A 26051-nucleotide genomic window follows, 5' to 3' on the forward strand; every position below is an offset into this window, starting at 1 on the left:
GTTCTGTTTATTAAACCAACAGTGAATAGAATTAGCAAATGTAAATCAAGTCATAGTAGAAAACACATGTTAAGACTTTGTGAATGAAATAAGTGACTGCAGAAGTCTCTTTCAATCACTGCAAGGAAAGACATTGAAGAATTACTAAATGGTTACAGAAAGGTAATGGCTGATGAAGAATTAGAGGCCATAACACAGGATTGTATAATAAAAATACATATGGCAATTTAGAGTACTTTTGGCATGATTTAACTATCAGGAATGTTGTATTTATGAACTAATTTTCAAAGTATATCCTGGATATGAATGACTTGTGCTCATCTTAAGATGCTTGTGTTGGAGCATCACTGCCCTGGGCAGGCTTTTATAATGACCCTTCCTTTGTGCTCCAGTGTACCCTTTATAGCAGGGATCCGCAAGTGGTACCAGTCCACGGCCTGTTAGGAACCAGGTCACAAAGCAGGAGGGGAGTGACAGTGAGTGAAGGAAGCTTCATCTGCCCCTCCCCATCTCTCTGCATCGCCCTCACTACGGCCTGAAACCATCCTCCCCCATCCCCATCCGGGGAAAAATTGTCTTCCATGAAACCAGTCCCTGGTGCCAGAAAGGTTGGGGACCGCTGCTTTATAGAGTTTCATTTAAACAAGCCTTGCATTCAGACATACATCTGCTTTGTTACCTAAGATTCAATATCCAGGAGGCCTGGAATTGTTTTGTTTTTCTTTTTATCTGCTTCGACACTTATCTCCATCAGACTATCAATCTTACATCACGTGCACTCACTGTATATGTGCTAAAAGAAAGAAATTATTACTTTTTCTTTCTTGCATTGCTAACATTCTCTAAATTTATAAGATAAACAAATAAGAAAGTAAATAGATAGTAAGTCCAGGGTCAAATATCATGCATATCTCAATAGAGAAATCATCCAGATTTATACACTCATTCAAACCCATTTATTTGAAAGCAATTAATTTTCTTTGCTGTAGAGATTTTAGTAGGTATGATATGTGCCTTTCCCCATATTGTTTAACATGCAATTGCTTCATCTTTGACATTTGATTGTTTATATGTTTGATATAATAGATTTAAGGGAACTCAGTGCTTTTAAAATTTGTTGTGGCCAAAAGTTTTAACAAATGTATATTTTGTGGGTGATACGTATTGATTTTCAATGTTATGATGGACACACATATACTCTGTGAAGTCTATTGAATAATTTAATCTGTAAGATATTCAGAAGAGCATTTTTTTCTTGGAAATTTAAACATGATAAAATTTCTCATAATATAATAATATCTTTTGTATACAAAAAAGAGTTTTAATGTAGAGCAATAAGATATAGGAATTCATCTGTTTCTATTCAATTCAATTTTAGGCTTTAACCTAAATTCACTGCCCTTAATCACCCTAGTTGAGCATTTATGCCATGAAATGGCTGCAATCATTTGGTGATACTCAATGAATGGTTAGAGGTATAGCTAACTTTTTTCAAGGTTATTTAAAAGATCATTTCAGAGCACTCTCAAAGTAGAGTAAATGTTTGTCCCTAGACCTTAATATTTGGGATATTTTTAAAAAGCCATGTATATATGCTGCTTGCATAGAATCACAAGAATTAAAGTAATAATTTTGACCAGAGCCTATTATGTTCAACTCATGGGGCAACTCAGAGGTGAAATACAAAGCAAAAATAGATTTTTTAATTAAAAATTATTTACATGAAAATACCTGAAATTTCTTAGATTAAAAAAAAAAAATACAAACAGATTTAAGAAACATGCAGATCAGCAGGGCAAGGTGATTGAAATCACAGACTCCGGGCAGAGTGGAAGCACAGCTCCCCTAAGAATGGGGATGCTAACACCTACTTGCAGACCCTTGTGGGGATAAAGTGAGTCCGCATATGTAAATTATTTAAAGTAGCACCTGGTGTGATATTGGGTCCAAGTGGTTGTTATTACTATATTACCCAGATCCTGTGTCAGGGTTTGCCTTACACAGACTCATCAGTGAATCAAAGCTCCCTAAACATACAAGCCCCAGAAATACTTCTATGACATTGTCATCTTTTTCCTGTATCTATTTACTCTGAGTAGAAGTTTATAGAAGCTACAGATTCACACTCATTTTCCAAAGTAAAATTAGTTTTTAAAGTCTCATGACAAAGCAACCCCGTTTGGGATACTAAAGTTCATGCTAGGGAAGAGGGCTGAGGGATGTTACAATAGGAGCCCCTTTGGCCAGTACTGTTCTGTTCTGTTTCAAACTTTACCCACATCAATCTTTTTTACTTAAGATTGTTTAATTTCTTGAAATGCTATGTACCATATCTTAGTCTGGAATCTAAATTTAAATTTCTTGTCTCAGGAGAAACATTCTTAAAAACTTGAATCCTGTCAATGGTATTAAGATATGGGATTGGGAAATGACAAGTTAAGGACCTGGTTGAACTATTAGAATGTGTTCCCTGATAAAGACTGCTGTCCGACTTACAGAGCAGATGATTTCCTATTATTTTTACATGACTCCCCATCCCCAACACTGTGCACCTATCGCAGCACTGGGATGTAAGAGTTTGTAGGGGCCGAGCCTGCTCCTCCTCATCAGACTGAAAGCCAGCATCTTGATGTTTGTATCCTGGGATCAAAATGAACAGTACTAAAAATGTAAATTTGCAGACAAGCAGCTTCCTTTTCTATTTGCTCTAAATACACCATTGAAGGCTCTTGTAACTGTTGAGGACATAAAACAAGCTTGACTATTAATGGTGTTGTGGTCATTGTTGATATAAGGTGGTTGGTTATTTCCAGGTAAATGCCAACTTCTTTTGTATTAATGATCTATATCTTGAGGGCTTTCTCCTTTTGGGATTTTTTTCTCCCTTTGATGTGGGATCTGGGTTTTGAGGTGATTTATGTAATGTCATGACTTGGAGAAAACTGTTTTATTTATGTGTTTCTATTAAAGTTTCTCATAATGCCCTCTTCTGCCACTTTAGCTTCCCCTACAGAGAGACCGAGATTGATGTAAATTGCAGTTTACCCTCTTTTCTTGTTAGTTGTAAGATGGCTCTCTCATTCTCTCAAGCTTACCTTACAGCCCTCACTTCAGAGATTCTGTCCTCGGTTTAGCTTTCACTGCTGCTAAATTTAGCATGCAGATTCCCTTGGCTGTCAAGATCAGGGGTTCAACCCTTCAGATCTCAGCTAAGGAATAATTTCACCCATGCCTGCGGAAAGCCACATAGCAGAATCATAAGAGACTACTGTGAAAAATTAAATGCCAACAGATTGGATAACCTAAAAGAAATGGATTACTTCCAAAAAACACACAACCTACAGATACTAAATTAAGAAGAAATAGAACTCAGAATAGACTAATGAGTAAGGAGACTGAATCAGTAATCAAAAACTCCCAACAAATAAAAAACCCCAGGACCAGGTAATTTCACTGGTGAATTTTACCATATAGTTTAAAAACAATTAATGCCAATCCTTCTCAAAGTCTTCCAATAAATTGAAGAAGAGGGAACAATCTCCAACTCATTTTACAAGGCAAGAATTACTCTGTTATCAAAGCCAGATAAGGACACTACAAGAAAAGAAAGTTACAGGTCAATTACCCTGGTCAATTGAATTCTTAATTGCATATAATATCTAAGCTTCCCTTCCCATTGGGTTGACCTGAGACCAACCAAAGTTTAACAGGAATATCACTTAATATTATTAAAAAGAAAATATTACCTTTCTATATTTTAATAGCCATACTGAGATATATAATTCGTATCCCATAAAATTTACCTGTTTCACGTATATAGATCAGTAGATTTTAGCGTGTTTACAGACTTGAGCAACCATCACTGCAACTTAATATAAGAACACTTCATTGCCGCTAAAAGAGACCCTGGACATATTAGCAGTCACTCCTTATCTCCCTCCCTTGCCCCCAGCCCTAGGCAGCCACCAATCTGTTCCTGCACATTTAATGTAAATGGAATTATACAACATATGCTCTTTTTTTTTGGGGGGGGGGTGCTTTATGATCCATAGCAAACTACAAATTCCCTTATGTCGTTTTTTTTTATTATTTTTTATTTTATGTATATGTGTATATATATATATACACACATATATATATATATATACACATCTTTATTGGAGTACAATTGCTTTACAATGTTGTATTAGTATTTATATATAACCCCCCATCCCCTCTCTCTTGAGCCTCCCTCTCACCCTCCCCATCCCACCCCTCTAGGTCATCAAAGCACCAAGCTGATCTCCCTGTGCTATGCAGCAGCTTCCCACCAGCCATCTATTTTACATTTGGTAGTGTACACATGTCAATGTTACTCTCTCACTATGTCCCAGCCTCCCCTTCCCCTGCCCCCCATGCCCTCAAGTCCATTCTCTACTTCTGCATCTTTATTCCTGCCTTGTCACTAGGTTCATCTGACTTCATCTCAACATAATTGCTCATAATGTAGGCTTTACGCCTGTAATTTTGCCATTTTCTCTATGTGTTTTATCTTTTTTTTTGTTCCACTATCCTCAATCATTGTCTTCTCTTTGTATAAAATAGGGATATTTTCTAGTATATAATTTTGATGCCTGCATTCACGCTCTTAACCACAGACTATATTGTGTAGATGGCTAAACTTTCTGTAAAATAGATGGGACAAAAAAACAATTGTACAAAGATAATGAAAGTGGTGGTGAGACTGGCTTAAGAGAGATGCTGTTCAATTGTATTTCTTAAGAAACATTAGCAATGAAGGAGGGAAAGGGTGTGAGAATATTTCATCCATGCTTCTATGGGGTATCTAGCTTAATAAAATTTTTATTATAAAGGACTAAAAATATTCCTGTAAGACTGACATTATTATCAATGGATTTGTCTTAATCTAAAATTTAAATTATTTTAACATAATATCTTACTGTGGAGATTATCAGGTTAAAATATTATGGACCAGCCTTTCTTGCTTTGTCTCATATTGTCTTACATTTCTGCCACTTTTTCTATTCCTCAATCTGTATGCATTGAGATAATCCAATAAGATTTATTTTCTATTTCCAAAATTCAGAATGATACACAAAAAGGTAATTTTTTTCCTATGATTTTTTAAGAGTAAAACTTAACCTAAGATTGCAAAAAGAAAAAATTAGCAATACAATTTTTAAAAACAACAATAAAATTCAGAACTAATAGACAGATAACAAGCATATGCACTCAGGGTGAAGCAAAATTTTTGTCTGGATTTGAGTAGCCAAAGAAGCCTTGAATGGAAATTACCAGATAGGCTTTATTAAAGATGAATTTAGGGAAAATACATTCTCAATGGTGCAGTTTCAGTGAAGGATCAGAACATGGTCTTTAAAAAAGCTTATAAACAACAAAGCCTTATGCCTCATTGACACCAAAGCACATTGTTATTGGTTGACTTGTGTTCTCCTAAAATTCATATATTAACATCCCCCTAGTAACTAGGATATGACCTGATTTGGAAATAGAGTTACTGCTGGTACAATTAGTTAAGATACTCTGAGATTTTGCTGGAGTAGGGAAGGCCATATTCCAATATTACTGGTGTGCTTATAAAAAGAGGAAATTTGGGCACATGCTTGGGGGAGATGGACATGTGAAGATGAAGGCAGAGATCAGGTGATTCTTCTGCAAGCCATCAAACACCAAAGATGGCCAGCAGACCCCTGGAAGACAAGGGGAGGCTGGAGCAGACTCTCCCTCACATCCGCAAAAGGAACCAACCCTGCCGACACCTTGATCTTAGACTTCTTGTTGACAGAAATGTGAGGCAATAAATTTCTGTTAGTAAATCACCCAGTTTCTGGTACTTTGTTATGGCAGCCCTAACAAATTAATGCACTTTGGATTATATGTTTGTGGTAACGTAGGTGATTTTTTCAAATATAAGAAGGTAGGCACAAGTAGTCTCTTATTTCTAGTTTAAAGTAAGGCTATTTTTTATCGAGACCCTCACAACCAGAAACTCAACTGTAGTTAAACAGAGTTGAGTTTCTTGGCTCCACAGAGTAAGGAAACAACACATCATGGACCATTTGGGGGCATCTTGGTGCAAGGGCTTTAATAGGGGCTTATTATGGCACTTGGATTTGTGTTCAGTAAATTTGTAGATGGTTCCATGAAGTTTGATTTTTACTCTACATTGAATGTTGTTAGAAAGTGGAATATTTTTTAAATAGTTAACTTGAAGATTGGAAGAACAGATCAGGCTAAAACTGTAATTGGTAAAGTAGCAGCAGAAAAGGCAGGAAGGAGGAGTGTTTAGCCATTTTGGGGTTGGACAATATTCTTGTTTCATGATTCGACAGACATGAGCATGCAGGGATCATATATTTATCTCATGGACACAGAGAAAACTTGTCTGATGATGGTGTCCCATGAAATGAGTTACCTTCAGCAGGAGAACAGCACGGCCAGATTGTAGAGCCAGTTCAGCTCAGCCAGCCCCAGGCAGGGGCTGCTTTGTTCTCTCTCACTTTAATTACTCTCAAAATATTTTAATAACATCTATAGGTGATAAAATAATTTTGTTACATATTTAATAAGGAATTGAAAGACCATATCTAAACATGGATTTTAATGCTTTATTCATTTCTACTTGAAGGTATGTTGTTTCTAAAGAATAACGAACATTCTCTGAAGAGAGTAAAGTACAAAATTAAGTTGAAAATAATTGGATTGATATGTTTAAATTTACCCTGAAGTGGCAACCTGTTTTCTTAAGTAAAAAACAAAATAAAATAAAATAAAATAAAAATAAAACTCAGGCAAAGACAAACAAAACAAAATAAACAAGTGGTCTACATCAAACTAAAAAGCAAAGAAAACATACAACAAAATGACAAGGCAAGCTACAGATTCAAAGAAAATATTTTGTAAACCATGTATCTGAAAATAAGTTAACAACCAAAATTTATAAGGAATTCATATGTTCATTAGCAAAAAAAAAAGCAATCCAATTAAAAATGGGAAAAGGAAGAGACATTTTTCCAAAAAAGACGTGTAAATGGCCAATAGGTATATATAAAAAGGTGTTCAACATTACTAATCATTTGGGAAATGCAAATGAAAACCATGAGATGTCAGCTCACATCGGTTAAGCTGTTTATCATCAAAACTAATAAAAGATAACAAGTGTTGGCAAGGACATGGAGAAAATGGAACCTATCTTTGTACACTGTTGGTGGGAATGTAAAATGGCATATTTCCATTATGGAAAACAGTACAGTGGTCCTCAAAAATCTAAAAATAGAACTACCAAACAATCCAACAATCCTCCTCTGGGTACATAAGCAAGGACATTGAAATCACTACTTCAAAGAGATATCTGTACTTGCAGGTTTATTGTAGCATTATTCACAATAGCCAAGCTATGGAAATAAGTGCCTATGGAAAGATAAGTGGATAAAGAAATTGTGGTGTAAATATATATACATATACCACATATATACAAACATGAATATTCTTCAGCCTTAAAAAAAAGAGGAAATCCAGCCATTTGCAACCACATGGATGAAGCGGGAGGACATTATGCTAAGTAAAATAAACCAGACACAGAAAGGAAAGCACTGCATGATCTTTCTGACGTGTGGAGTCTAAAAAGTAAGAACACTGGTTACTAGGGCCCTAAGGTGGAGTAAATGGGCAGATGTTGGTCAAAGGCACAAACCTGCAGTCTGTAGGATGAAAGAGTCTAGAGATCTGTTGTAGGGCAAGATGATTGCAGTTAGTAATTCTGTAGACATCACACGCACAAAATGATAACCGTGGAGAAGATATTAGTTAATTAGCTGATCAAAGTAATCATTTCACTGTGAACATGTATATCAAATCATGTACACTCTGAATATATACAATCTTTATAATTTTTAAAAATTATAAGTTCTCATATACAACCATGATTTTGTAAAATACGTCTATATCATTTACCATGAGTAAATGAGGATTATGAGAGAAATAGTATCTCCCATAAAAATCATGGCTCAGGCTTCCTCAATCTGCATGAAATTCTGGCTAATAGGTAACATAAGCCTTCTTTGTTCATTTTTAATGCATAAAAAATATGTTACCACCCATCAAAGAAATAATGTTATCTAACACTTTTGTTTATTAAAAAGCACTTCAGAATTTGGATAATAGGTTTGTAATGGGTTTTAAGAAGATGTAAAGAGCAATTCTTTAATATTTTGAGTTATGCTTCGTGAGGATCTACTGTTTACTCAATCCATTTCACTTGCTCTCACTGCAGAGACAAAATGTATAATATCCACTCTGATTCTTTCAGGTTTTCATTGCAGACGGTAGAACTTGGATGACTTGATTTTTGTCACTTATCTTTATAGTGGATGACACTGTGCCTTTATCACTGTCACTACAGGAGAGAAAAATAGCCCCTACCTTGTTATTTACTTATAACATTGACACATTTCTATAAGTACTTGAATTCTGCTATCAATTTAAATTTTTTAAACATCATTTTTTAAGTTTATCTAAATCATCATAAATAAAAATGCAAACTACTAAACTAATATGGACTCATGTTTAGCATTTTTACATTTTTATAAACATTTACATCCACTTAGACCTTTTAAAAACAGTATTTTCCTTTAAGAAGCTTAACAATATAAAGAACTTGATACTGAAAGTGATTCATACACTGGAAACTAACATACTAATTTGTTGGGTTTTTTTTTTAAAGCATTTTCATTTTTTTAAATTTATTTATTTATTTTATTTATTTTTATTTTTGACTGTGTTGGGTCTGTGTGCAGGCTTTCTCTAGTTATGGTGAGCAAGGGCTACTCTTTGTTGCGGTGCCCAGGCTTCTTCTTCTCATTGAGGTGGCTTCTCTTGTTGTGGAGCATGGGCTCTAGGCACTCAGGCTTCAGTAGTTGTCACACGTGGGCTCAGTAGTTGTGGCTCACGGGCTATAGAGTGCAGACTCAGTAGTTGTGGTGCACAGGCTTAGCTGCACCTCGGCATGTGGGATCTTCCCTGACCAGGGCTCGAACCCCTGTGCCCTGCATTGGCAGGTGGATTCTTAACCACTGCACCACCAGGGAAGCCATAAATACTAATTTGATTGATGCAAATTTCAGTCAGCAAAATAGTTCAGTTAAATGCACATTTCTACTAACAATACAATTTCAATGGAAACATCAGCATTTGTGATTTTTCAAATTAAAGGCATAGTTGTAAAAAGAAACTAGTGAAAATAGGTTTTAAATTTTTCCTACCAACTATGTATGCAAACAAAATGTATATCATCTTGGTTTCCCAATTGTAAATTGTGTCAACAGGATATAGTTTCCAGAAAATAAAACCTCAGGAAAAAAATAAACAGTATACATTTTTAAAATACAACTTGGAAATACAATGTGATTCTCATAAGAAAAAGCCAAGGATACTTCATTACTACTTTTTAAGGTAATTTTTAAAGTTTTAACAGCTTTTCAATACGTACATATCCAAGTCCTGTGCATCATAAAGCATTTTATGGTCTCAAATTACAGAGATATTATTTCAAATTAGTGAAGTTCATTTAACAGATCCTCATTTTTACCACATATTAACTAACTTTGTCACATAATAATATTAACATCTTTGACACTGGGGTGCATTTTTACAATAATGATATTAATCACTTTGTCAGAATTTAACTGGAAAATATTTCCCCCTTGTATTAGTTTCCTTTGAGTGCTGTAACTAATTGTTACAAACTTAAAAGGAACAAATTTCCTGTTTCATACTTCTGGGGGCCAGAATTCTACAATACGTTGTGGGCTGGGCTGTGTTCTTCTGAGACTTTCCTTCCTTTCCAGGTTCTAGAGATACACTCAATTCCTTGGCTTTAGCAGCTTTCCTTGGATCTGCTCGACCTCCTGCTTACCCATCCTGTCTTTTTCTTTCTTTCAATTTCTTGCCTCCCCTCTGGAGGACCCTTGTGAATACTTTTGGGACCCACCTTATATAAACCGATATTATCTCACTATATCAAAATCATTATTTTAACTATACCTGCAAATCCCTTTTTACCATGCAAGGTAACACTCCCAGACTCCAGGAATTAAGGCCCTGGGGGGAGGCATTATTCCGTTACCACACTACCCTTAATGGCATGTACTATAAACTCTCTTAGTCAGTGGCCTCTTATAACCAATGAAATATGGTAACACATCTCCTTGCTTTGTTTTCCCCTGGGACCATTTGATTTTAATTCCCTGGTCTTCTCATCTTCTGGTCTTCATCTGTTTCTAGAATACTCTCCCTATCCCTCTACCCCAAATCTTGCCTTCATAATGTATGTCACTATTTTGGGACTCTATTTTTTTTTTTAATTTTTATTGGAATATGGTAGATTTACAACATTGTGTTAGTTTCAGGTGTACAGCAAAGTGAATCTGTTATACATATACATGTATCCACTTTTTTTTAGATTCTTTTCCCATATAGGCCCTTACAGAGTATTGAGCAGAGTTCCCTGTGCTATACAGTAGGTCCTTATTAGTTACCTATTTTATATATAGTAGTGTGTACATGTCCAATCCCAATCTTCCAATTTATCCCTCCCCCACCTTCCTTATCCCTTGGTAACCTTAAGTTTGTTTTCTATATCTGTGACTCTATTTCTATTTTGTAGATAAGTTCATTTGTACCCTTTTTTAGATTCCACATATAAGAGCTATCACATGATATTTGTCTTTCTCTGTCTGACTTACTTCACTCAGTATGACAGTCTCTAGGTCCGTCCAATATTACTGCTTCAGGAAGCTTTCCAGCGTCACTTATGATGCCTTAGTTACCCTTATACTTGATTGCATTTGTTTTCTATGCTATATAACAAGTTATCACAAACTTAGCAGTTTAAAAGAACTCACATTTATTATCTCATGATTTCTGCAGGTCAGAAGTTTTGTCGTGGCTTAGCTGAGTTTTCTGTTCCTGGTCCCACAAGGCTGAGGTCAAATGTCTACCTGGGCTGTGAGCTGATCTGAGGCCCAGGTTCCTCCTCCAAGCTCACTGGTTGTTGGTAGAACTTAGTTTCTTGTGGTTTAGTGCTCACTTTCTAACTGGCTGTCTACCTGGAGGATCTCAGCTCCTAGGAACCACAGGTCCTTGTCTGCCGTGCGGCACTCTCTGAAGCACAGTCTTCATTTTGCTCCTTCCAAGCAAGCAGGAGAATGAATGAACTTCATTGAAAGTCTTAAATGAACTTCTTTTAAAATCTTACCTGACTTGGTAAGATTCATCCAAGATAACCTCTCTTTTGATTAACTCCAAGTCATCTGATCAGTTGACTGTAATTAATCCACAAATCCCTTCCACGATATAACATAATATAATCATGGGCCTGATGTTCCATCATGTCAGCAAATCTCACTCAGCTCAAGGGGAGAGGATTCAGCATGTATGCCACGTACACTGGGGGCCCTATTAGGATTCTGACACCACAGAATCGCAGTCACCACTGTGACTCCTTAGCATGAGAAATTGACCAGGTGTACCCGTCATGCCAATGCACTGAGTGACTCCGCCATGTAAACCATTCATTGTTTATAACCCCTATATCTACCACACTGCTGGCCCACGGTAGGGACTCGTTCAATATTTGTGTAAGGAATTAATACACAAGTCAGGATGGTATTGAAGGTTCAGTGAACTCATGTGTATTCTGTAAAATACATTCTCGTTTGAGTGTTTTCTCAAATATGAGTACAAATTATTGTTCAGCACTAATAGGTTATATGCATGAAGTTATTTATGAAAGAGACAAGCTAAATTAACTTCCTACTAGCAAAACAAAACACCTTTTCTCACAATTAAATATCTAGAAGTAGGTAATTAGAAAAAAAAGGTATGCATGAGAACTTGTTAAGGACAATTCATTTTTTCATGTTTCTGCTAAATGTTTGTTCAATCCCATTTCTCTGATTTTACAAAGAAAAATACTTTCATTATAAAACGGTATTCAGAAATGTATCATTTGCAATATACTTCAGTTTCTTGATGGTTTAAAGACAAAGAACAGATCTTGTTCCTGTTTAAATTCTCCATACTGCTTACCATAGCTCTTGCAAAAAATATGTATAAGTACAGATGATTCACTTTGTTGTACAGCAGAAACTGGCATAACAGTGTAAAGCAATTATACTCCAATAAAGTTCTGAAAAAATCCGCTTAATGGATTTATTTTATTGAAGGAAATCTTTATTTCTATGCCATTTGGAAGTAGTATTGTAATTTTACGTTTTTTTTTTACCATCCTTGGAAAATTGAAGTCCTTCTATTCAACTTGGTACAGTTTCTATTGCTCTTATTTTTTGCATATTAACTGTCGTTTTGGGTATTTAACTATGTATAGAACATTGACTTCAATAGTTTCTAGGGCCCTTTGGGACGACCATAGGGGTCCTAAGGTTTTAAAGTGTTTTAAACTTTGAAAACTTTGTCCAATATCCTGATTCTTTATATTACACCCTGATCCCTACAGTTGTGAAATTACTGATAAAAACTGAGCAGTTAAAGGATTAAATGATTACTGGACATTCTCTTCTCTGAGGTATTCAGAGAGTCATTTTTAGAGCCTTAATCTGTACATATATGCTACATTTTGGACAATAAATGTTATTATCTAAATAGCTAATATCCACATATTTTAACTATGCCTGGAAAGCTGACACCTGAATAATGATGTTGCTTTGCAAACAGTTTGATGATGTTTATGCCTCATTTTTTTGTTTCATATGGATTCCCTTGTGTCAAGTCAGCTTATTTCTTATTTCCAGATATGTGTGTGCATTCCACCCAATGGCAATCGCTTTCTCTACCTATATTTTCTGAGTAAAACTTAAAATTTAGTTTCAGGACTGAGGTGTTTCTCTTAAGATTGAAGGCTTATTCCAAAGACAATTTTTCATTGTTTATTTGTTCTAAGAATAGCAAGAAATCTAACAAGCAAAGCTTACAATGATTGCAACCTCCAGGGTACCAGAAAGAAAACATAAGGAAGCATCAAATCATTAATAATGTACTTTCTTAATTGCAATGTCTTCAGAGAACATTATTGAACAAGAGGTGAAAAGTATAAGGAAACAATATAGTATTTTTAAAATGCTGTCATTTAACATTGCTGCCTGCTGGTACTTTGTTAGATGAAGCATCAAAATCATAAATAACATTTCTTTCCTAAATTGTAAGGTAGAGAGAGAAAGAGTCACAATGAGAATTTGGAAGAGAATTATGAGTCATTGCCTAGAGACTAAATTGAATGCATTTATGCAGAAATATGCCAGTGAATGACAACAGTGGTAAGGGGAACTTGTTCATTCAATAAGCACTGACACTCTGATTCTTTCCTTTGAGGTTCTCACTGTGAATTTGGACCTTGCGAGGCTAGTCATCCTTTTGAGAATGGAGCTATGTAGAGAGAAAATAGATCTGGAAGCACTCCCCTTGCATGCCAGTGCCAGTGTGGGAGGGCTTTGCAGGTCCCCACTGTGAGATCACTGTCAGTCCTGCCTGCATGGACCTGACTATGACCTTGAGCTCACTCAGCCACAGCAATTATTGTAGAGTGGTCAATTTAAACTCTGATGGAGGAATAGAATAGCTCAGAATGCAACCATGATTATCTAGTGACTAAACCTACCTTCGATATCAAAACCAATGCCAATCATTTTCACAGAATATCTCAATTCTGAAAAATCCATTTATATTTTTGTGAGTCATATGTTAGCAAGTGAGAAAATTTGTGGAGATGTGACTTCTATGTTCTGGTTTCAGAATTAACCATTTTTTTCCTTTATTTTTTAAAGGTAGATTTCTTAAAGTATTTATTTATAAGCATGGGGAAGCACTGTTTACAATAATTTAAAATTATTTTAACCCTTCTGTTACACACACACACACATATTTCTTCCTATTGAAATATGTATTCTTGTAGGAATATAAATTTACAGAGGAAATAGGAGTCGGGAAGAAAACAAGGAAAAATAGAAGGAAGGGAAGGGAAAAAAAGGAAAAGAAAGACAAATATTGAATATTGGAACATGGATTTTTCTGTGGAAGAACATGCCTAAAATGGATAATTTTTGTTAAGACACAGGAAAATCAGGTCATGAAATATCCCTGTGAACTGGATATGGCTAAGAGCCATAAAGAGAGGAGGAAAAAAAAAAAAAAAAGACAGTTAAAAGAAGTTGGAAAAAAATATCCATCTTTGTCTTATTTTACCTCCTTTAAAATATATTTTTACAATTTTTATGTGATCCTTCAGTAAATGAATAAATGGTTAAAATGATGCAATGTGTGGAAAAAACACATTTTGATAGAAAATTATTTTGTTTTGAAATGGTATCATTTAACTGAAATTATGATTTTTTAAACCAGGTATCTGCAAATGCTTGCCCTTCAGAAGTGTAATTATTTTTTTAATTGGGTGAAGCATTCAGGTGTAAAATAACAGATAGTGGTGGGGCCCTAGCACACTGGAATATCTCCATAGATATTAATATAGAATTAAACGTTCTAACACTGTTTCATGTAAGCCAAATATATTCTGGGGCTGTGGGTTACCACTTTGCTACTCCTGATTTAAACCAACATTGTTGTCTTTTTTTTCTTTTTCTTTTTCTTTCTTTTTTCTTTCAGATTTTGGTACTTAAAAGATTGTTTAAATAAGTGAAATTTTCAAATTACCTTGAAATAATTCACTATTATCTTATTTCTGACTTGAAAACCAAAAGCATTTGGGGTGCTGAGAATGGCTCTCAAATTTTTGGGGCTCACTAGAAATAAGGAAAGCACAGTTGTATGCCTGAGAGAGAGATGAGCAACTTTTTTAGATCTAGGTAGCCCTAATATCGGGATAATATATGGTTATATATGACCACTTCTTACATGTTCTGAGTGATATAAAGATACATAAAATTTTATAAGGTCTCTGTAAATATTGTAATTCTTTCTTATACTGTAAGAAAATACAATTTCCAAATATGCTACTTAGAATGCAATGCTACGTATTAAATTTTTGAAGATCATACATTATATACTATGGAAATGTAAATTTTGGATACCTGATATACTGATGTGTTTTATAGTAGAATTATCCATAATATATTTTGGACTCCTTGCAAAGAGATTTAACTACTAGAGAACTAAAATTTAATTTATTAAATATTAGATCACACATGTAAACTGATATCAGCGTAAAACTATGACACTGTATTCTTAACGCTTTCTCAAAAATAAAATAGTTTGGGAAGCCAAAGTTTTGAATTCAAATTAGTAGTATTTATTACATGACTATATATGAGAAACAATTATTAACATGTATATGTGAATTTGTAAACCTCCAACATTATGTGGTTATTCACCATATAATACATTATTAAATGCATTATTGGCAATACATTATTAAAATACTCGCCTCTGTATTTTTTTAAAATTTATTTATTTATTTATTTATTTATTTTAAGTTTATTGGCTGTGTTGGGTCTTTGTTGCTGTGTGTGGGCTTTCTCTAGGTGCAGGGAATGGGGGCGTCTCTTCATTGCAGTGTGCAGTCTTCTTATTGCGGTGGCTTCTCTTGTTTTGGAGCAAGTACTCTAGGCACATGGGCTTCAGTATTTGCTGTGAGGCACATGGGCTCAGTAGTCAGGGCACAGGGGCTTAGTTGCTCTGTGGCATGTGGGATCTTCCCCGATTGGGGCTTGAACCTGTATCCCCTGCATTGGCAGGTGGATTCTTAACCACTGTGCCATCAGGGAAGCCCAGCCTCTGTATTTTAACCACAAAGATTTATGTTACTAGAAACTTTGACTCAGTACAACAGATGTATGATGTTTCATGTTTACTTAAGTATAAAATGAATAACACATACAGATTAATAGAAGGTTTATCTGATGAAAATTTCATTTCAAAATAGTAGTATGGAATGTTTATAAACAAAGACTGATAAAAATACAATGACTATTTTCTGGTAAAATAGTAACAACGAAAGAGAATATGCTTGAAAAGTATTTTCTGATAAAATAGTGATTAATTATCACATAGGCCATAGTTAACAAATTAGATGTGAGGTAAAAAAAAAAAATTCCTTTGTTTTAAACTTTAAACAAATTATATTTATTTATTTCCTCTTTGGTATCCAATTTAATTCTCTAGGTTCTTATCGGGCCCATAGCTCATTTATTAGATTCTTAGCCCAGAATAGTCAACATTCAGAAAGCAAACTCTGTCTTTCAGACCCTTTGTTAATTCCAATTTATCTTTCACTGTAATTTTTCTTTTAAAAGAGTTTATCATTTATCTACATGGAGAATGTCTGTAACTATGCTGATGTTAATTTGACTCTACCTGTTTTTTACTTGTCAATTTGCATCAATATCCAACATGACTTAGAATCGTGAACATTTTTTGAAATATCAGTATGATTAATGGTACTCCATGATGTCTTAAGTACACATTTGTATCACATTTGGTTTTAATTTGTTAACATACCTAATGCCATATGTATGATATAAAGATGTACCAACAGATACCATTTTATTTCATTAATTCATTTATAGCTATACATGTATATCTATTAATCATTTATTTTTAATGGGATGCTAAAAGCTAGGTTTCTTGGTTAAAAAAAAAAAGTAAAGTGAAACAAAGGTAAAATACTGTCTAAAGAGCTGCCAACTCTTGTGCCTCCCTTGTCTCTGGTTGACGGCCATGGGCTGACGTTCTACTTCAAGGACAAAGTTACTCTTGTGCAGAAGCCTGGCAGCAGAAACCTAGAAGCCACACAGTGCATTGACAAAGCTGTTGCCACCCAGGACCTCCTCATTTAATGAAAGCAGAATCAAGTGCAGGCACAGAGGCCCAGAGTCAGTGGGACTGCATCGTGGGTCTCAAAGGATGGTGGGACCCCGGGCGTCAACCCCACCTGCTCCAATCTTGATCAAGCTGCCATCATGCCTTTGAGATGCTTCAGAGCTCATGCTTTTCCCATCACTAATGCTAAAATACAGGATAGACTCTGATTATTACTTTTAAAAGATTATGGCGAAATGTGGAAGCTTTTTTTAACTAAGGCGTCACAGTTCTATGCCAACTTTCGGATGACTATGCACTTTAATTTACCTTCTCACACAAAGAACTTTGTAAACCAGTTAACTTCTTGTTTATTAAACCTAAAACAATCTGGGAAAAAGTAATTAATACAAAAGTGCCCTATTTTTCAAAGATATTGTTTACCATCAAAACAAAAGAAATAGAAAGAACACTGGATATTCTTATTGTTGTTTTGCACTCTTACCACATGTTCATTGCGATTGTCCTTATTTCAAGTAATTCAAGCTTTTAAGTTAATAAAACTGAACAAGATAGTTACTTAGAGAATATCATAGATAATTGTGTAACCAAATACAGAATATAAAAATTTACACTCTCTTTGGTTAAAAGTAAAATGCATTTAGATGAACACAACATTCTTTAGGGTAATTAACATTACCTATACCATGACTAAAGGGATGTTAAGATTTCTCTCTTTCTGTTGCTTTCAGTGGTCGACAGCTTCTCCTGTTTATGCAGTCTGGGCTCTGCTGGTCTAAGATGGAAACAGGACATTGATGACTGTATCCAGAATGCCCATGAGAACAATTCTACCTGCAAAGATCTGCATCTCGTTAGTATCCATAAATGTTATGAATATATCTGAATGTGGCTAGCAGAAATTAACCCTTACAAATATAGTTGACATTTGCCTTTGCGGCATGTTGATATGTGTATATACATATGCATTCTTAAGATTAGAAAACAGAAACTCAAGCAATATTTTCTTAACCTAATAGTAAAAAAAAGTTCTATTCACAACTCTATATAGGTTAATGTAAATATTACAAAATGAGTGGTTTACTCTTTGGATTCATAACTCTTGGTGATATTGAGTTTGTGTAAAATTTCAGAAATTATTCTAGAAATGCTGTGAGTCTTAGAGGCACCCCTTTCATCTAGCTCAAGATATTGCATACACACACATCACATGCTTCATCATCATTTATAATCTTGCATTCTATTTTGACTTCCATTGCTTGCTGTACCCCCATCACTGCCTTCACTCATCTGCGTTGGTGCTGGCCCTTCCATACATACCCATTTGTCATCACCTTTGTCACAAGCATGTACCATTTGGCCTTAAACGGACTGTGACACAGTTGGCAGATCAATAGGATCCCCTCTGGCTCCTCATTGTTCAGAAAGCCTGACATAAAAGATGTCTACTCAAGGTGGATTCACTGACAGCCTTCAGAAAATATATGACATACAACACAAGTTAGTGCTGTGACACTGCTGCCAGCTCAGAGCTGTTACTGCAGCAGCAGAGCTACTTCCACAAAAGACCACACTGGCTGAAGTTAGGAACAATGCTTTGAAAAACACACCTGTTTTCATGGATGCATTTTGACTATCAGTGTACTGACATTGTTTGTTTTAACAATACAAAGATAATTTGTGGCAAGTTGTTTCTTTGCACAAAGAAGGCAGACACCTAAGTGAAGAGTTATAACAAAGGTTTGGATAGCCAGGAGCGGAAAGAGGACCGGCCCAGGGGTGGGTCGTCTAGCCACTGTTAGGTATGTGTGTGGCCCAGTTACTTTGTTTTTGTTCATTCCAGATGCTTTGTCTAAGTCTGTCAATCCCACCCCACTTTGGGGGGTTCCTATAGGCCTGGGCATGTCACCCTATGCTGGTGTCTGAGGTAAGAGTGGAATTCTTTCAGGGAAAGGTTTCTCATCTGCATATAGGCTGTATGGAAAAGGTAGTGACCTCTTCCAGATCTTCTTACATCTGAATTTTATGCATGTAATTACCATTGCTATTTTCAGACCCCAAGGTGGGGACAGGGTGCTGTCTAGTGATGAGTGACCTTGAAGGAAGCAGAGCCGAGAGAGCAGAGATCAGTGTTGATCTGCTGACTGAACCCACAGGTGCCTGCCCAACCTCTGGATCTAATTATGTGAGATCACTTAAGATCTATTTTTAAGCAGAGCTTGAGTCAGAGTTCCTTTGACTTGCAGGTAAATCATCTAATTTCCATAATGTGATTAAACTTTATTTTAGCCTACAATTTCAGCCGTAACTTCAGCAATAATAGGAGTTTATTATAGTAGAAAGAGCTTCTTACCCATAATCATAAGATTCCGTTTCTAGACCTGACCTTGCAACAAATTATCTGTGTGACACTAAGACAGTTGTTTGACAAATCAGGAACTGCAACTTTATTGAGCTGTATCATATCAAATAGCAGAACTTCTAAGTATAGTATTCGCTCATTTATCCATTTTGTCAATTGCCAGTTAAAAGCTATTCAGACTAACTTTAGACTAGTATCAGTTTAAAATCTTGTCATATACTTCCAGAAATTGTTATACTATAATAAAGAAAAATAAAAATTAAAAAAAATTGGGACTCACAGAAAAAGAGAATAAAATGGTAGTTAGAAATTGGGGGTTGGGGGAAATTGGGAGATGCTAGTCAAAGGGTGCAAGTCTTCAGTTATAAACTTAATAAGTTCTAGGGGTCTAATGTGACTATATTCTAATAATGACTACATCAAATAATACTGTGTTGTATACTTGAAATTTGCTAAAAGAGTAGATATTAAGCATTCTTGTTTCAAACACACAGATTGATGTGTTAATTAACTTTATTGTGTTAATAATTTCAAAATGTATACATACATCAAATCACATTATACACTTCATTTGTCAATTACACTTCAGTAAAGCCTGGGAGTGGGGGAAAAAAAAAAAAAAAAGAAACCAGTGGGGTTGAAAAGGAAATAAAATTCTCAAACTATCATATTTTATTAATTGATTTAAATGTATTAGAATACACAAGGAGATCATTGAAATTACCTAATTCCTAACTATAATTTATAAATCAATTATAAGAAGAAAAATACCATTGAATTGGTGATATCCTTTCAAGAGAAGTTGTTATGGAGACAGCAGGTGATTTAAAAAATGAAACAATGTTCAAAGTATTTGGGCTTTTAGATGTTGTGTCTGGGGCCCCAAGGTCACCCTCAGATTTGATGGTTGACCAGGAAGGTTCAGCAAAGCTGATTACTCCTGATAAGAGATTATTACAGTTAAAAATTATAGATTACAATAGCAAAAGGAAAGGCACAAGTGGCAAAATCCAGGAGAAACCAGGCACAAGCTTTCAGGTGTCTTCTCCCAGTGGAGTTCCATGGACAAAGCTAAATCTCTGAGGAATGATGTGTGACAAGATGGATGAAGTGTCACTGATCAGGGATGCTCATTTAAGCATTGGGGTCCAGGGTTTTAATTTGGGTCAGTCACAAGGCTTGGACTTTAGCTAATCAGTCTCCAGCTCCTGCAGTGTTCAGACTTATACAGCTTGGTCCAAAGCCCCAGGTTTAAAATAAGGCTTTTGTCATAAATCACATCATTAGCAAAACTATTTGGTCCAGCTCAAGGCATCAGGTATCAAACACACTGTTACCAGGCAGGATATTCTGAGGCCCAGAGGTTATCTTCCAGGAGCCATCAAAGTACCTGCCCTTCATTTGAGCACCCAAGCCTACTAAGTTAACTATTGCACCAATATGATGTTAAATATTGTTTTTATTGTGTAGAAGTAGAGTACATAATAGTGTAATAATAAATTGAAACAAAAATCATTGCAAAGACACTAAGTCAGGCAGAAAGAGATAAAAGGTCATACTTTTTAAATGAAACCTGCTAAAATAGACAACAGAAATAACTGAAATAAAGCAAGGTCCAAATTGAGTTTCATATTTGCTTTCTTTCACCAACTCATTGGAATAGACAAATCGTGAAATGCTCTTTGAAGGCCTTAAAGTGGAAGATAAATGGAATATACAGTTTCTACAAAATACTTAATAGCTGTGATGAACAGCAGGGTCACCTTATTCAGTCTAAGCCCTCCTACCTGACTATAAGAGCCAGCAGCTTACCTGTGGTGTGACTGAGACTCCCTAAACCAACCCAAGCAATGCCATTGACATGAGGCCTGTTTCTGCTTTGAACTTGAGATGGCTATAGCTTTAAATGAACATTTTCAAAATTGCAGCATTTCCTTAAGGTTATATGTAGTATCATGAATGTGCATTTAGATAAAAAGCAGAAAATCAGAAGACTTTGAAACCAAAATGAGAAGTATTTTGCAACAACAAGACCCTTTTCTTCTTTCCCTCTCTTTATGGTTCAGTAAATCTAAAACAACAAAACAAAACAAAAACAAGCAAAAAAACAGTGGGAGGAAAACAAGAAAATTTTGAATGCTTAGCACATAATAAGATACAAATGTTAAGTTTAGGTAGAGTAAGATTTATTCCCTCATGTAACTTTCTTAGGTATATTAGAGAATGACTATTTCTTTATGCTTATTTAAATATGTATAATCAAGTTATTCTAGTATTTTCCCTCTCATTTTAATTTCACTTTTCTCTGTATCTTACATGAATAATGAATGCTTAATTTTGATAACAGCAGGAGAAACAAAAATAGTGCAGTAGAACCAACATGTGGAAAGGAAATTTTGTTCATATACAACTATTTTAAAACATGCATACTATATATACTATATATACAGATAAAAATTTTCTCCCAAACAGTCAGGTGCAAAAAACAAACTGAATGTATGTGTTTTCTAGTGAAAAATAAAATTGTCTCTACCTTCACCACCACATGGTTGAAAAATCCACATCGGTCTTTTGAGAGTCACCCACATCCTCCCTTTTGGATTGTAGAGTCAACACTGGGGGTGGCCAAGCCAGGATTAAGAGGCAACAGCCCTGCTCTGCAGCTCATCCAGGTTGCACTAAAATGCCACTGTGTCATTCCCATGCTCTTTCCGAAAACAGGATAATCTGCCAAATGACTCTCATCTTTTCCTCCACAATCTGGCTCCTGGTACCCTCTCTGCACCCCTCGAGGGCAGGATGCTTAGCTAATTAGCGGCCAGGTCTCAGTCACCCCTTCAGCAAATCCATTGGAACCACTAAAACGTCGGGTTCTGCTCTCTCTCAAGGATTACAAACGCTCCATCAGAGTGGAATCGGTCCAACTGCTCTCCGTCCAGATACAAAAACCTTGATTTCTTTCCTACCCTCCCTCTCCATGAAGATTTGCTTAATCTCATTTGATGGAAATTAACACCAAGACTCTGACTCAGTGTCAATGCTTGGAACTCCAGAATTGTGAAAACACAAAGAATTGCCTAAATACTCCTTGATGGAGAAAAGAAAAATTCCAATTTTGTAGCAAAAGAAGACAGTCACACATATCATTCTCAAAAATTGCTGTTACATAGGAGTATGACAAAATGTGTAAAGCGTCAAATGTCTTAGCTCTCATGTACCATCTTTACTATGGCTGTGTTGTATGTTGATATTGCTTTTTTAAGTCATAGTTCCTATAAAATATCGCCTAAACTATTAAACCTCCAAATAATGTTTTTTTCTTGTTCATTTTTTTAAATAATATTTATTTGTTTATTGGCTGCATTGGGTCTTCGTTGCTGCACATGGGCTTTCTCTAGTTGCGGAGATCAGGGGCTACTCTTCATTGTAGTGCACCGGCTCCTCACTGTAGTGCCTTCTCTTGTTGCAGAGCACAGACTCTAGGTGCCTGGGCTTCAGTGGTTGTGGCACACAGGCTCAATAGTTGTGGCTCATGGGCTGTAGAGCGAAGGCTCAATAGTTGTGGTCCACGGGCTTAGTTGTTCTGCAGCATGTGGGATCTTCCTGGAGCAGGGCTCGAACCTGTGTCCCCTGCATTGGCAGGCAGATTCTTAACCACTGTGCCACCAGGGAAGTCCCTCTTGTTCATTTTTAAACTTGATTAAGTTAAACATCTTGCAAGTTTTTGGTAATTTAAAGAGTAAAGAGGAGGTTTGGACATTGGCTTTGACGTGGATTTGTTCTATGATTTACCATGAGCCACTTAACTTATTAGAACCATGAAATGAAGTGTTAGTATATTCACTCAAATTCGCTGTATATGGAACTATTTTACTAACTTAAAGGTAATATAGCTCCCCATTTTATTTAAGTATCAGAATATACATAAGCAAGTATCTATTACCAGATTTTTAGTTGGGTTATCAGTTTCTTCAATCAAATGAAAGAACTGGACTCAATTTTTTTTCCTTTTTTTTCTTTAAGAACTTTTATTGAGATACCATTGACATACAATAAGCTGCATATATTTAAAGTGTACAATTTGATATTTTTTTCTTATTAGTAATGTATATATGGCAATCCCAATCTCCCAATTCATCACACCCCAACACCCCACACACACACTTGGCATCCATATGTTTTGGACTCAGCTGTTCTTAACCAGGAGGTTGATTTTGAAAATACACTTGCTTAAAATTCTGATTCAGAAGCAGAATCCAGGCACCTGGATAATTTGTGAGTCCTTGTGATTTTGATGTGTACTTGTATTGAAGAATCACTAGTGTCTACACCCAGATGGCATTTTCCAGCTCTAAAATTTTCTGATACTCAGGGTGGAGCATGGTGGTTACCCTTTCATGTATACTGATAACTCACAGTTTACCACCTTCTATGAGAAATAAAGGATGGCCTGAAAAATAGGGAGATTTATTCCCTGTTTTTTAGCAGCATATTTCATTGCATCTTCCATTTAATGTGTGATTTCTCTTTTGGATTCTCCCATCTGTTTCAGTGCTTTTGTTTTTTTTGTTTTGTTGTTTTTGTTTTGTTTTTTCAATTATTCATAAGCTTTATTAGTTGCAACCCCAAGTTTTCCCTAAAACAGTAATACTTTACTTTTTTTTTACATCCATTAAAGCCACTCCACTGTATTATAAAATTACCCCACACAATTAAGTACCAGATCTGTGCACTTTGATTTTGTTAACACGTGAATAGAGAAGATTATATCATCTCTTTGAGAAAACATTTTCCTCTGACCCCTTGTTCTATTTTGGTTTTCTTTAAAAGATTCGAGAAAAGGGCTATTTCAAAGGTTGATTCTTTCTCCTTTCATGCTTGAAATTCCCAAACATCCTTCAGGCTGATGTTTTTCACTCATGGATTTACTGACTAACCCTAAAACTCCCTTTCCAATGTTTTCTTAATTGGCACCATTCACATTGATGTAGTGGCAGTTGGCATCTGCGAAATGGCAAGACATTGCCTTCCAGAATTCTTGACTTCTGTTCTGACCAGATCTGTGGACAAGCAAAGGACAAAAGAAAACCGTGTCTCCCTTCTCCATCATGATGTGAACCCAGGTGTTATTTTTGTCATAGTCCCAGACCCTGTGGAAAGTGATGTTAACCCCTCCCTCCCACTTGGGATAATCGTGTGGTTTCAAGGGGACTTTGGGTGTCCTGAGAGCACGACCGGGCACCCATTGCTCTGGTCAAGGTTCTCCATGGCCATCTAGGCACAAACGATGCTACTGCTGGGCCCCAAGGGAAATAGTGCAGATCCTGGTGCAAGGGGTGACGGGATATCTTCCTGCCAGAATCCCGAGGTTGCTAATCAGCATCGTATGCCTGGCCATAATATTGGGTCCAGTGAAGCATTCCACATACTCTCAGGGAGGGAGCGGTATCTGCAGAGTTCCTTATTGTCTCGGAAATCTTGGATCTTGGTAGTCACTTTCTCACTTGGCACATATTCTGATTTTACAATGGTCACATCGCCATCAATCCCAGTGGTTTCACCTCCTTTCTTCAGATGCTTTCCAATTCCTCCCCAAAGCACTGAATATTAGCATCAGACACCAAAGTTTTAATGACAGGGAAGCCATTTTCTCATAAAATTGTCTCTGTTCTAGGCTTAGAACATTATTCTCCTGAGTATACCAGAATTGTTGAGGATGTAAACTGGTAGCCCCCGAAGTGGGGTGAGCTATGACAGCCCCGGCCGAGGGGCCGCCAAGGTGTCTCAGCAAGACGCGTAGATGCGCAGAGGCGCCGTCCTGGTCCATGGCCTGTGGGGAACACTGGGGGCCGGGCCTTGGCGCCACTTAACTCTGAGGACGGCCCCATTTCCACGCCTCGGGAGGGGCTCCAGTGCTTTTGTTTTTAAGACAAAGGGAATAAATCTAGCTTTTTCATCCCAATTCTTTTCTGAAGGACATAATAATATATTGTGTTCTCCTCACTTGTACTAACAGTGAAGTGTCAATCTCTTTATGTATTGACATTTGCTAATCAGGACATTTGTGTATGAAATCATAACTTTTCATAAAGGCTAGATATAATGTTTCAAATCATTTTGAGATATTAAAAAATAATGAATGGCTAATTGATTGTAATGTTATCCCCAAATTCAATTGTCTTTTGATTAAATTGATTAGTTATAACACCATCAGTGGTGAATATACAGCCAAAAGTCTAATCTAAATCATGATGCATTAGCTAACAACCAAACTCATGGTTAAGAATGGCACTGCAGGGCTTCCTAGGTGGCGCAGTGGTTAAGAATCCGCCTGCCAATGCAGAGGTCATGGGTTCGATTCCAGCTCCAGGAACATCCCACATGCAGCGGAGCAACTAAGCCCGTGTGCCACAAAAAAAAAAAAAAAAAAAAGAATGGTACTGCAGGGATTAGGGGACACAAAATGAAGTTCTTTGGTCATGTCTGTTCTAAACAGCTTGCTTTTGTTTATGTAGAATAAGATCTGCCTAAAAAATTTTATTACCCAGATCTCTACTTTTCATTACACAGATCTTTACTATAAGAATGTGTTAAGAATAATTTAGTACTACATTTACGAAAGTTGTTCAATGTGATGGGTGTCACTTTTCTTTCCTTTCTACGATACAATAGATTATAGAATTGCTTTCCTTGTATAATCCAAGAGAAATATAGAATCTTAGTTCATTTATCTGATGACTTGTATAATTCTTCCAATGTATTTCCCTCAATTGTCAATTTCGATCAGTTAATATGTCAGTCTAAAGCACCCATTTCTTCACCT

The 26051-nt window shown here is 36.0% G+C and overlaps 1 protein-coding gene and 1 pseudogene across 1 annotated transcript in view; one reads left to right on the forward strand and one right to left on the reverse strand.

Moving 5' to 3' along the window:
* The window catches only part of EYS (eyes shut homolog), a 1676468-nt gene that overhangs the window by 398667 nt on the left and 1251750 nt on the right, over positions 1 to 26051 (forward strand). The window contains exon 14 of the mRNA XM_057737776.1: positions 17598 to 17719. Coding sequence (XP_057593759.1) covers positions 17598 to 17719 — 122 coding nt within the window. The remainder of the gene's footprint in view (positions 1 to 17597; positions 17720 to 26051) is intronic.
* Positions 24078 to 25055, reverse strand: LOC130856027 (phytanoyl-CoA dioxygenase, peroxisomal-like; annotated as a pseudogene).

This window comes from Hippopotamus amphibius, chromosome 6 (assembly GCF_030028045.1).
Source record: "Hippopotamus amphibius kiboko isolate mHipAmp2 chromosome 6, mHipAmp2.hap2, whole genome shotgun sequence".
In the NCBI taxonomy this organism is placed as follows: Eukaryota; Metazoa; Chordata; class Mammalia; order Artiodactyla; family Hippopotamidae; genus Hippopotamus; species Hippopotamus amphibius.